Source organism: Cervus canadensis, chromosome 7 (assembly GCF_019320065.1).
Source record: "Cervus canadensis isolate Bull #8, Minnesota chromosome 7, ASM1932006v1, whole genome shotgun sequence".
Taxonomy (NCBI): domain Eukaryota; kingdom Metazoa; phylum Chordata; class Mammalia; order Artiodactyla; family Cervidae; genus Cervus; species Cervus canadensis.
In genome coordinates, this window is record NC_057392.1 from 21,538,168 (window position 1) to 21,550,565 (window position 12,398).

A 12,398-nucleotide genomic window follows, 5' to 3' on the forward strand; every position below is an offset into this window, starting at 1 on the left:
ACACACTATGAACACACGTTTAGCAACTGTGTTCACACTCAAACTGTTCCACATACATTTGCTGCTTTTGTAAAAGGTACCCCAAACCTACTTTCCTAAGAAATGTACATGCAGTTAAAGTAAGGTTTTATTTTGTGCATCCCCCAAAGGTGCACAAGCCACAGAAGGCCCTGGTGGGTGTGGAGAGCGGAGTGGGTTGGGGACAAAAGTAAAAGGCAACCCCTGCTCCAAGAACTTTTCAGTGCCATGGAGACAGGAAACCAGAGTTGTGGAAATTCAGAAATGGTTGCTTCCAACCAGAGGGAGAGGATTTGTGGGGGTCGACCTCCCAGGGGAACCTTGAGGAGGTGCTGGAGGGTTCAGGTTGTACTGGGAAGGTGTATCATGTTGTTCTACTTCACGGCAGCAATATTACTTCATAAAAGCAGAATAACAAGGAACACAGAACCAAGAGTTTTGCAAGGGGTAACTATCATTTGCTCAGTGGTGGGAATTAACCCGGTGTCTTAACTCATCCCCTCAGGCATCAGATCTTTGGTAAAGATAACAATGCTAGGTTACGGGCGACAGTCCCACACCGGTGAGAAACTGACATGCCCATGTCCACCTGCTGTTCTTGGTGACTCCCGGGTCCATGTGTCAGTGTAAGTGACCCCAGGAGGTTTCCACGTCCGCACGCGGCTGTCAGCGACCCCCGAGTCCGTCCTCGGCGTCGGGTACACGGCGTGGGGGCAGGGCGGGGGCGATGTTCCTGGGCGCCCCACCGCGAGTTTGGGCTGCCCTCTCCAGGTCAATACAGCCTGCCAGAGGGCCCCGGCTTGGGATGGCGGCTTTCGGTCGTCCAGCCACTACGGTAGGGGCCCAGGCAGGACGCACAGCTGCCCACGGCGGGTTCACGGGTGCTTCGGCCCCCAAAGCGCAGAGGAGAGCTCCACCAATGCTCGCGCAGCCCAAACGACCGTTCCGTCAGAGGAATAAGCCCGCGCGGCGGAAATGCCTCCCCTTTAAAGCGCGCGCCCCGGAAGCGGTACTCGCCGCGCGCCGGCACCGGAAGTGGATGCGGCCGGCGGCCGGCGGGCGGCGGCGGCGGGCGGCCGGCTCTGGAGCTGCTTAGCGCTGCCGGGCGGGCGTCGCTGTGGGGGTTGCGGCGCCGCTCAGGCTTGGGCTGGCCCGGCGCGGCCTCCGGCTGCCCATGGGGCGCGAGGGGCCGGGCCGGTGACGCCGGACGCCCATGGACGCCCCTGAGGAGCCGCTGCCTCCGGTGATCTACACCATGGAGAACAAGCCCATCGTCACCTGTGAGTGCCCGGCGGCGCGGGAGGGGGCGGCGGCCGCGGCGGGTAGCACGGCCCAGGTCGCCGGCTCCTGGGCCCCCGCGCTCCGGCCCGGCCACTTCCTGGAATAGAGGTGTGGCCGGGGCGGCGGCTGCGGCGGGGCTTTGACTCCGCGGGCGACCTCCGACCTCCCCGGGACCGACCTCCTAGCTCTCCTGGAGGCGACCTCTGACCTCCCCGGGGACGCCCTCTCGGTTGTCCGGCTGCAGTTGATAGCGCCGGGGACGCGGGGCGGCCCGGACCGAGGTGCGCCCCGAGGGGCCCTCGCCGTGAGCCCCGTCCGGCCACAGAGTCGGCAGCTTGCCCCTCGCGGCCCGTCCTTCCCTGTGGAGACGGTCTCCTCCGGGCACACTGTTCCTTCCGACCCTGCAGCGGGTCTCCCGGCGCTCGGTCGCGAGCGTGGACGAAGTTTGCGTGCGGCTGTGGTGTTAGGAGACGGGGTGTGCACTTCAGGAACGTGTTAAGTGGTGAGACTCAGGGTGCCCGGCAGAGCCGTGCACAGCCGGCCCTGCCTGGCTAGGACCGCGGGCCAGGACTCTTCCCCGCCCGCGACGCGGGCACAGAGCAGAGACCCATTTCACAGATGGCGTGTAAAGGTTCGGCGAGCTTTCCGCGCTCTGGACGGAGACTGGTGTCTCGATGTTTTGGCTGTCGGGTTTTTTTTGTGTGTGTGTGCCACATTTACGCACCCACAAAGGAACTGTTTTTCTGTTACAAAATTCTCTCTAATATTTACAGTTATGACTTCAGAATTCAATACTTTCAAAAGCACTGAGTTTATGGAAAGTGTTGAAATGTTGGCTGACGTTTTGCTGACTTGCAGAGAGATTCAGACTATTAGGAGTTTTGACTTTTGACAGTGCTTTTGTCGTCAGTTAATTTTTTTCAGATGGTCTTCTGTACTTGAAAGGAAGCACTCTTTCTATAGCAACATCCGGGGGCAGGGCACTTAGGCCATAGTTGATGGTTCTGTAGGTAGAAGATCCTTTTGAAAGTTAAAGTTGTGCTCGCTTCCGCAGCACATATTCTAAAAAAAGAAAGTTAAAGTTTCTCTCTCATTCTTTTTCACTTTTTTTTTCTGATTAATGGATACTCTTTTTGTGTGGTTTCCTCTTGTCATATCTCTGAGAAACTGTATATTTAAAGTCGAATTTTGTTACTTTATGTTTAGCTGATAAACTTTCTTAGGAAAATGGACTGTGTCACATCTGAATTTAGACACTTGCATAATTCAGCCAAGTTTTCTCTTTTCACCAGGACACTTACCAACTGAAAGTCTTACTCAGGACGGTACCTTCAGTCTGAGAGAGTAGGTGGATGCAGTGGTTATCTGGAGGCCCTGCAGTTAATCCCCAGGTGCTTTCTGTATCCTGAGGGAAGAGGAGCCAAACTTGGGTGGTGCTCGTGTTTGGGTTCAGTGTCTCCCAGATCCTGGAGACTTCTCCCTAAGTGCCCTCCATACTCTGAGTGCTGGATCAATATTACTTGTGGAGGCATCCAGACGTCTCATTATATCTTATGGCCTTTAGCTTCCATTTTCCTAGCAGTGTTTCTGTAGGCATTGTGTAAATACATACCTGAAGAGAAGGTTCCTAAAGCTCTGTTGGTTCAGCCTTGACTTGTTATCCTCATGGTGTTAGAGATACGTGTGACATATTTAGTTTCATTTCACGTACATGACAGACAACTCTGAGAAAGTTTCCTTTCCTACAGATTTATTGTAAAAGCTACACTGGTGGAGGTTTTTCCGGTGTTTAAAGCTGTTGTCTGTACTGATGGTATCTCTGTTTTCAGAGGCACAACCATTTATTCATTGGCGCCTCAGAGAAGAAAGCGGCTTCCGTAAACTTTCAGAGAAAGTTAGCTTCAAAGATAAAACAGATCCTTTTAAATTTAAAGATTTTTTAACTTTTAGAAGAGCTGATTTCATATTCACACTTGAAATTGCATTTTGGTGTGTCTGGACTGGAGTCCAGTAAGCACTTGCTGTCCTGGTTTTGTGTCATACTTTCTTTGTTTTGTTCCATTCCTTCTGCTGCACACGTTTGATGGGAGCCCCTAGTCTAAGCAGTGTAGATAAAGGTAGTAGAAAAACTGCTTTAAAAGTCCATCTGAAGGCTTGGCTGTTGTGTACATAGCCCCCTAGCAGCATTTTAATTTTCAAAAATCTGTTTAATACTTTTTCCAGCCGTTGCACCCTCAGGAAGTCTGTGTTTGTTCATTGTAAAAATGACAGCAGAGTTGATAATTTGTTTTCAGGTTTTTTTTCATAGAATTTAGAACATTTTACTTTGAATGAATTGTGTATCAGCCTTTCTGAGAAGAATGTAGAATGTTACTGGTTCAGATAATTTTAAGAACTGTTTATTTGCAACTGTGAGAAGACGGGAAAGTCCCGAGAGATTAGGGGTAAACAGGATACATCATTACTTGAAAACCTTGTTAAATTATTTTAATAATATTCTGAAGCTACCTAGAAGTTTTAATGACTTTCAGTTCATAATTAAAATTTTCCAGTGCCACTGCCCAACTACCTCTGGTGCAGAGTGACCACCTCAGTGGAGGATCTGCTTAGACTTCCAGGGTTGGAGAAGCTTCTCAGTTGTTGGGAGATGTGTCTGAAATGCCCGGGGTTGTCTCCAAGCACTCAGTGGTGCTGCTGGTGTGATGACGTTGGGTGATGACTCACCTGACCGTAGCAATTTGAGCACCTATAGTATAATTTACTAATCATGAAAGATGCACCGTGAAACTGAAACTAATTCAGCAGATCCATTCAGTCTAAATTTAAGTTGGAGCTTCGATTTTTTTCTTTCAGCCACCGGATCAGTTCTCTGCTTTGGAATAAAGACTGGGGTTTCTGATCTGAGGATACGTTAGGAAAGAGGTTTCGTTTCCAGCTGTCTCGTTTAGCAGGCAGAGCTATGGTAATTCCACTGATTTGTTGGTATCCTACCCAGAATTGTTGTTCAGTTGCTAACTGAACAGTTGTGTCCGACTCTGTGACTCCATGGACTGTGGTACGCCAGGCTCCTCTGTCCTCCACTATCTCCTGGAGTTTGCTCAGATTCATGTCCATTGAGTCAGTGATGCTATCTAACCATCTTATCCTCTGCCACCCCCCTTCTTTTCCAATGAGCCCACTCTTTGAAAAAGGTGGCCAAAATACTGGAGCTTCAGCATCAGTCCTTTCAATGAATATTCAGGGTTGATTTCTGTTAGGATTGACTGGTTGGTTCTCCTTGCGGTCCAAGGGACTCCCAGGAGTCTTCTCCAGCCCTGCAGTTGGAAAGCATCAACACGAGATTGTGTAGTGTCTGAAAAATAGCAGGCTTCATCCAAAGGATGATCTGTCCTCACCCAGTTGCACTGGATGTTGCAGCTTAAATTTTTCTCAGTCTCTATATTTAGAGTTCTGGATCTGACATTATGAATTTTCATAGTGGGGGAAAAGATAGAAGAAATGAGCAGATCTGTAACACTTTGTACCTGGCTGGAGTTTGTTTTTCTCTCCCTGTGGGTTAAAGTTTTTAAATTCGCAGGTTGTGATTTTCTACCAAGCATGAAACTGTGGTGCTTGTGATTTAACCACTTTGTTTCATTGTTGGAAAAGTAACTTAAAATGTCCTCTTTTTAAACTGATATGCAGGTGTTGGTCCACAGTGCATTCTTAAGTTGAGAAGAGGGGGGATCGTGTTTCCTTAGGAGACCTCAGTTCCTTGGGCCACGGTTGGAGGTCGGGACTGAGGAATTACAGCCTGTGTTCCCTGGCTTTAGAAGGTGCTGCCATCTGTGCGCAGGTAAAAGCAGGCACGGTTTACTGTGTGATGACGTCCTCACCTGTGACCCAGGGTCAGGGGCGGTGCCAGTCGCAGAGAGTTGATAGGGGCTTGAATGAGTATGTGTAAAGCACTCAGAAGAATGATGAATGTGCAAAAAATGTTAGCTTCCCAGCAGAGATTCTTCAGTTTTCTCTCTCCACAGTGGCTTTAGTGTCTTCAGCAATTTTTTCATGGCACTTTTAGACTCAAAAGAGTATTTAATAATTCCATTTATTAAGTAAATTCAAGTAATTTTATTAAGTATTATGTCTTAACAGAAGTTATTTGAAAAAAAAATACACATAAATTGGAAGAAAATTTTTTATTTCTTTCTTAGATAACCAGGGTAGCATTACTATTGGGATGGTTGCACCTGTTGGGCACTGCACAACTTCTCTGACCAGAGGATCAGATTGGACGCAGTGGCTCGCTTTCCTTGGGGTGGGGGTGGAGTGGTACTTGCCTTTCATCACAACAGCTGCCCTGTTTTGTGATGATAGTGATGTCACTGAAAGAAATACAGCTAATGTAGTATTGAAACTGACTCTCTTGGGGCCTGGGATGGCTTGGTATTGCTGTTCCCCTTGTAGATTTGGGACATCCTTTGGGCTGCTGTGGGTTTGCTGCGGTACCCTGGGGTCCCTGGGTAAGTTTGGGAACCCATGTTACTAGTATGTTAGCCTAACTCTAGAGTGGATCTGAACCGATCATTTAGATGTGAAAAACTTCCTTTTCCATTTGAACTTCAGCTCATGGGCTTGATTTCTAAGATGTGTTCCTGAAGAGTTTGCAGTGAAGTTTGGTTTACGCAAATAAGACTCAAGGGTCTGAGTTTTTTTTTAAGCTCTTTGAAATAAGCATGGCACACACCAGGCAGCAGCCAGTCTTCGCCTGGAAGGGAGCTGACAGCCAGCTGGCTGGTCCACACAAGAGGTCGGAAGGGCCTTGGTCACCTTTTATGGAAAAGGCAAGTGACTTACCTGAGAATTTCTTGTCTCAAACCAGATTTTTGCCAGTTGACGGAGTGCTGGTGCCTTGCCTCCCAGGGCTCCCTGCTGATCCCCCCTCCCTCTGCTCTGGCCTGGGGGGGTCTGGATGACGAACATGGGCCCCCACAGAGCCTCCCTGTCACCCCTCCCTGCTGGGGATTGCCCAGAGAGCCTCCTTGGCTTTCTCTCCTCCCTTCACCTCACCTTCCCTTCTGTCTTTGCTCCCTTCTGTCCCCACTTTCAATCAGGTCATCCCTGGGGGACTGCGCTTAATGTGACTTTTAAGTGTATTCGCAGTATTTTGCTCTTTAAGAATATAAATTTAAAATTGACGACCTTGGAGTCATTCTTACTTCTCTTTTTCTCTCACAACCAACATTGTATACCAGCAAATACCATTTTATCTTTGAAATTGATCTAGAATTCAGCCCCTTTTCTCTGCCTTCACTTCTGCTCCCCCAAACCCCGGTCCCCATCATCTCTCCCTGGGACCCCCGCAGCCTTCCAGCTGGCGGACTGGTTTCTGGCCTTACCCTTGAAGCTGATTCTCTCTGGGGTTGGGGGCAGTCCCTCCAAGAGAGAAGTCGGCACATAATTCCTTGGCTTCCGCCTCTCCAGGGGCTGCCCACCTTCTCGGCATGATATTCTCAGGGCTTCCTGTGGGCTCTGAGACCCTCTGTCCACGTCCCCCATCTCCACCCCAGCTGGCCTCCTGGTCGGGCCTTACACACCACACGGCCCAGCAGCCTCTGTCCTGTCGCTCTCCTGACCCCCTGGGTGTTTCCCTCCCACACCGAGGCTGCTCATGTGCCACCTTCCGGGCCTGTGAGGGTTTGGCATCTCTTGGACTTTGCTCAGTCTTCTGGCTCAGCACCCCTGACAAATTTTTTTCCCCTCCATGGTTATTTCTCTCTCACCACAACCCAGGCTGCTCTGGAATAGAATGTGAGGTTCAGAACTTTATCTGCTATGTTCACTGCTGTATTTGTGGCACCTGGATGGTGCTGGGCACATAGTTTGTGCTCAGTAAATATTTGTAGAGGAAATTAATAAGTGAGTAAACATTACTCTAAAGGGGAAGCTGTGTTATACTTAAGGTAGGAGCTTTTAGTGGTGTAGTTATTTTCTTTTAAATACATGTCTTTGTCAGGATCACATAAGTTTGTAGAAAAATGTTTGGAGAATTTGAGTCCTGACGGTTCAGACTTGTTTTTGGGTAAACTACTATGCGCTTAGGTGGTTTTTTGATTTTTGGTACTGGAACATTTTCTCTTTGAAGTTTTTGAATTGAGGAAATACGTGTTAATCCAGTAGAAGAAAAGTTCCGTGGCCCATCATCTTTGAAATAGTCCTTCTGAGTTGTGTTCAGATATGGTTTCTTTACTTCAAGTCCGGAGAAATGTATGAACAAACCGAAGCGTTCTCAGGTCTGTGATTCAGCTTCTGCTCTGGAGCATTTAAGACTGAGGGACTGTCAGCCTGGCATTTGGGTGAAGCCTTTGAAAAAGATACAGCTGTAACTTTTATAAATGAAACTTTAACTTTAAAAGTATATAAATAAAGCAGGAATACATTTTCATTATGAAGAATGGAATCTAGAAATATAATTGTTGGGTCAGAAGGGGAGAGCCCGAATCGCCCTGTGAGAAAGCTGCCCTCCGAGTTATACTCTGCCCCGCTGGGTCGGAGATATCTTTTTAATTTTTGCCAGTCTAATGGACAGGTTATAGTTTTTTGTTTTTTCTTTTTCTGAGCAGCTTTATTGAGCTTTAGTCTACATACTATAAAATTAATATCCATTGTACGTGTACACTTCTCAGACTGTTAGTAAATGTTCACAGTTGTGCAGCCGTCACCATAGTTCAGTTCTAGAACATTTCCATCACCCTAAGAACTTGTTAGCAGTTAATCTCTGCCCCTAGGCGTAGGCACCACTGATCTGCTTTCTGTCTCTATAGATTGGCGTTTTCTACACATTGCACAGAAGTGAGTCATGTAACATGCAGTCTTCTGTCTGGCTTCTCTCACTCTGCAGTGTTGCTGAGGTTCGTTCGTGCTGCACCAACTACAGTTTGCTCCTCCTTTTCTTGCTGTGTAGTGTTCCAGTGTGTGGACCGGAATACCTCCTTTATCAGATACGTGATTTGCAGATATTTTCTCCTATTCTTTGATTGTCTTTTAGTTAATCTGTCTTTAGAAGTGCAAACATTTTAAATGTTAAGTCCAGTTACCCATTTTTTTTCTCTTCTACTTTCAATATCGTATCTAAGAACTCTTTGACCAGCCCAAGGCCATCTTCCATCATAGTTGTTTTGGCGTTACACACCTGATGATTAGTGAGGTTCTTTTTATGTGGTTCTTCGTGCTTGTACCTGTTGAGAATTGCCTGTTCATCTGTGTTTATTTCAACGTATAAGTGATATGGCCAAAAATATATCTAAAAGATGAATTGGTAGAGCACTAGGGAAGATGTGCGTTTGATTTTTGTATTTTACGCCACATGTATTAGTTTTCTAGGATAGCTGTAACAAATTATCAGAAACTGAGTGGCTTAAAACAACTGAAATTTATTTTTTCACAGTTCTGGAGACTAGAAAAAAGTATCAGCAAGGCTGTGCTTCTTCCTGAGGCCTTGGGAGTGGAGCTGGTCCTTTCTCGCCTCTTTCCAGCACCCAGAAATCCTTGCTGTTCCTTGACTTGTAGGCACATCACTCCAGTCTCTGCCTTGTCTTCACATGGCCTTCTCTCTCCCTGTGTTTTCCCTTCTGCCTCTTATCTGATCTGACAAGTGACCTCTTGTCATTGGGTGTAGGGCCCATCTGTATATGATACGGAATGATCTTATTTGAGAGCTTGAACTTAATCATATCTATAAAGACCCCTTTTCCAAATAGGTTCATTCCCAGGTCCTGGGGTGGGGGCTCAGAATGTGGACAAATCTTTTAGGGCTCCTGGTCAGCTCCTTGATTATGGCGTCTGCACTGGCATCCAGGTGCACGTTGGCAGCATCCATAATGTGTCTTTGGTTTTATAGCACTTCCTCTGTCTAGAGGCATGTCCTTACTGTGCTCCTGACCGCTGAGCAAGTCCATGGTATCTGCAATTTTGGGCTTGAGATGTTGACTCAAGGTGGGATGATCTCTTAAGAAAAGATTAATCTGTTACGCAACCTCTCTTTCCTTTTTTTCTCCCCAAGAAAATAAATGCTTTTATTTGGCTTTCTGCACATGTGTTACATGATGTGTCATTCCTCAATGTTGTTTTAGGCCCTCGTTTGCCAGATTTTGTAAAGAAGTGAGCAGGGAGGGCTTCCCTGTTGGCTCAGTGGTTAAGAATCTGCCTGCCAATGCAGGAGACATGGGTTCAATCCCTAATCCAGGAAGATCCCGTATGCCATGAAGCAGCTGAGCCCGTGGGCCACAACTTCTGAGCCTGTGCTGTGGAGCCCGCGAGCTGCGCCTGCTGAGCCCGTGTGCCTCTACTGCTGAAGCCCGCGCACCCTGGAGCCTGTGCTCCACAACAAGAGAAGCCCCCACGATGAGAAGCCTACTCTCTGCAGTTGGAGAAAAACCTGTGCAACAGCGAAGACCCAGCACAGCCAGAAATAAAATAATGACTGCATCAATAAATAAAATTATTTTTTAAAAACAGTGAACAGAGAAATTATGAAGAAACCGACAACAGGCTTATACCTTGCTTTCACCAGGGAGTGTCATGTCATGTGTTTGGAACTTTTTCCTTTTTTCAACAGATCTGTTTAGTGTTTAGAAGTAGTTGCATGCGTTTCAGAGCTGCGATTTTAGATAGAGTCTTAGAACTAACAGTAACGCCTGTGGTAACAATTTTTACTGCATTCACAGCTCACCATTTGTAGGCACTCTTAGTCTGGCCAGGTCAGCTTGGAAGTGTCTTAAGCACTGAGGTGAACAGCAGGAAGGGCCAGCAGGCAGGGCATTTTGAGGCTGATGGCCTGAGGGCCAGTTTCTGTGCCTGACCAAGGCCCCTCAGTATCTGGTGACGCAGTGAGGACCAGGCCCAAGGTGGCCGACTCCTCGTCCTCCGCAACCTTGCCAAGTGGTCCAGGAGTCAGACACCGTCTGCCCACACAGAAAGGGGGTTGTGCCTCAAGTTATCCCCGAGAGAAAGCCTTTGCCATGGAGCTCAGTAGAATAGAAACATCACTTTTTTTAGTTTAGCAGTCGAAGAACTGAGTAGGGTAGCCGTACTGGCAGCTTTTAGTGTGATCTTACTGATTCTAAAGTTAAATTCATCTGAGAACTTGACAGCCAGTGCCATCACTCTATCTGCTGTGGGATATCCTGGCCTTTGGGGGCCCTGCGTTGTTTAGTGAAGAACTGGGCCCTGGATTCAACATCAGCGCATGTCCTTAGCATTTGTTCCTGGCCGTCTTAGAGCTTAGGTTCCAGCACGAGTGTAGATTGTGTGCATACAGGGTAAATTATATCATGTAATAGGTGATTCATGTTAGGAAGAAAGGAGAAAGAGAAAAGGGTAAGAGAAATGGGAAAATTGTTAACGTTTTATTATAGAAACTTGCAAACTTGTATTTAAAAAAAATAGTATGAAGAACCCCTCCAAGCCTATCACTCAGTTTCAACAACTAAGTGGTCACTCTTGCTTCTTTATACCCCCGCCCATTTCTTCTAATCCTGTTGTTATTTTGAAGCAAATCTCAGGCATCGAACATTTATCAGTAAGTGTATGTGTTGTGGACTGAATATTTGTATGCCCCACCCAAATTCCTACATTGAAGCCCAAACCAGTAATGTGGTCGTATTTGCAGATGGGAACCTTCTGGGAGATAATTAGGATTGGCTTGGGTCACAAGGGTGGGGACCTCATGGTGGGGTCATTGGCCTCCTAAGAAGAGGAGGAGAGGCTGGGAGAGCAAGTTAGCAAGGGGAGCCCTCACTGGGAAGCCACGAGGAGGCACCTTGGTTTCAGCCTCCAGAACAAGGAGGAAAACAGTTGTATGTATTGTTTAAGCCACTCCATCTGGGGCGTTCTGTCATGCAGCCTGAGCTAAGACAGCCTGTATCACTGAAAGATAAGGGCTTTAAAAAATATAACTGCAAAACCTTTATCACATCTAAAAATACAATTCCTTAGTATCAAATATTGAGTGTTTACATTTCCAGTGTGTCTGAAATGTCTTTTAAAAAAAATGCTTTAAATTATTTAGCAGCAGTAGGTTTTTAGATTAATGTTTTCATTCCCTCTTGAAATCTTAGTTTCCCTTTCCCTCTCTGTGCTTCCTTATCGCTTGTTGAAGAGTCTGGGGGTGGGGGTGGGGGTGCCTTGTGTCCCGTTTGCCAGCTGGCTTCTGAGGTGTAGGAATCCTTGTTGTAGGAATCTTTAGTTTCTTTGCTCTCTGGTGTAACATGATGTTCCAGACTCACTTTGTGCATTTCCTGCCCTGGCCCTGGAGTCAGCCGTTCAGGGAGCCCCGATTCCTTCTGGTGGGAGATGGTATTTGGTAGTTGCTGCTGGGCCTTTATAGGGGAAGAGCTGGGCTCTAAAGTCACTCTGATCTTTGCAGTTCAAATTCAGGACTTCAGGGCTTTATTTAACTGCTCTGTCCTCTGTGTGTGCTTTCTCCCTGCTCTCTCTCTCTCTCATGTATTTTTTCTTCCAGTTTTCAGGCATGCTTGGGGATGATAGAACAAGGTCCTCAGACAGGATCAGAATCCCGTGGCGTGCTCGTGGGGGCCAGAGTTTCTGATGGAGCAGGATGGGGTGGGGCCCGGGCGTGAGGACCTCTCACAGATGCCCAGGTGATCCTGGTGCTGTGGGTCCAGGGCCCTCCTCGGTCTGCCTCACACAGCCTCTGATAGCCCTGTGACCTCCACCAGCAGTGTAACAATCCAGTGTGTAGCCCTGTCCCTCCCTGGCCTGAAGCGTCTCCTTCCTGTTGTATCAGTATTTCCCTTTCTTAGATAAGAGATAGCAGACCACACACACCTTCTCCACATTGCCTTCCCCTCAATATTTCTGGGAGGACGGAGTATAGAGGTGGTGCCCTCTCTTGTTTACAATCCTCAGAGCCCTGTTTTGTCGGTGTGCCATGGTTTATTCTGGTCATCCATCAGTGGAATTTGAATGGTTTCATCTTTTGCTCTTTGACACAGTCTTGCAATCAAATGTATTTTTCCCATCTATCTGTTGGGGTCTATCACTGTGAGGATTGCTGGGGCTCTGGTAAGCACAGTTTTGCTAGTTCAAATCCCCCTTCA

General features: G+C 47.3%; 1 protein-coding gene across 1 annotated transcript in view; it reads left to right on the forward strand.

Annotated features, from left to right (window-relative positions):
• Positions 1–1,038: 1,038 nt before the first annotated feature.
• The window catches only part of TRAPPC10 (trafficking protein particle complex subunit 10), a 73,896-nt gene continuing 62,536 nt past the window's right edge, over positions 1,039–12,398 (forward strand). Inside the window, exon 1 of the mRNA XM_043474530.1 lies at positions 1,039–1,298. Coding sequence (XP_043330465.1) covers positions 1,232–1,298 — 67 coding nt within the window. The 5' untranslated portion in view covers positions 1,039–1,231. The remainder of the gene's footprint in view (positions 1,299–12,398) is intronic.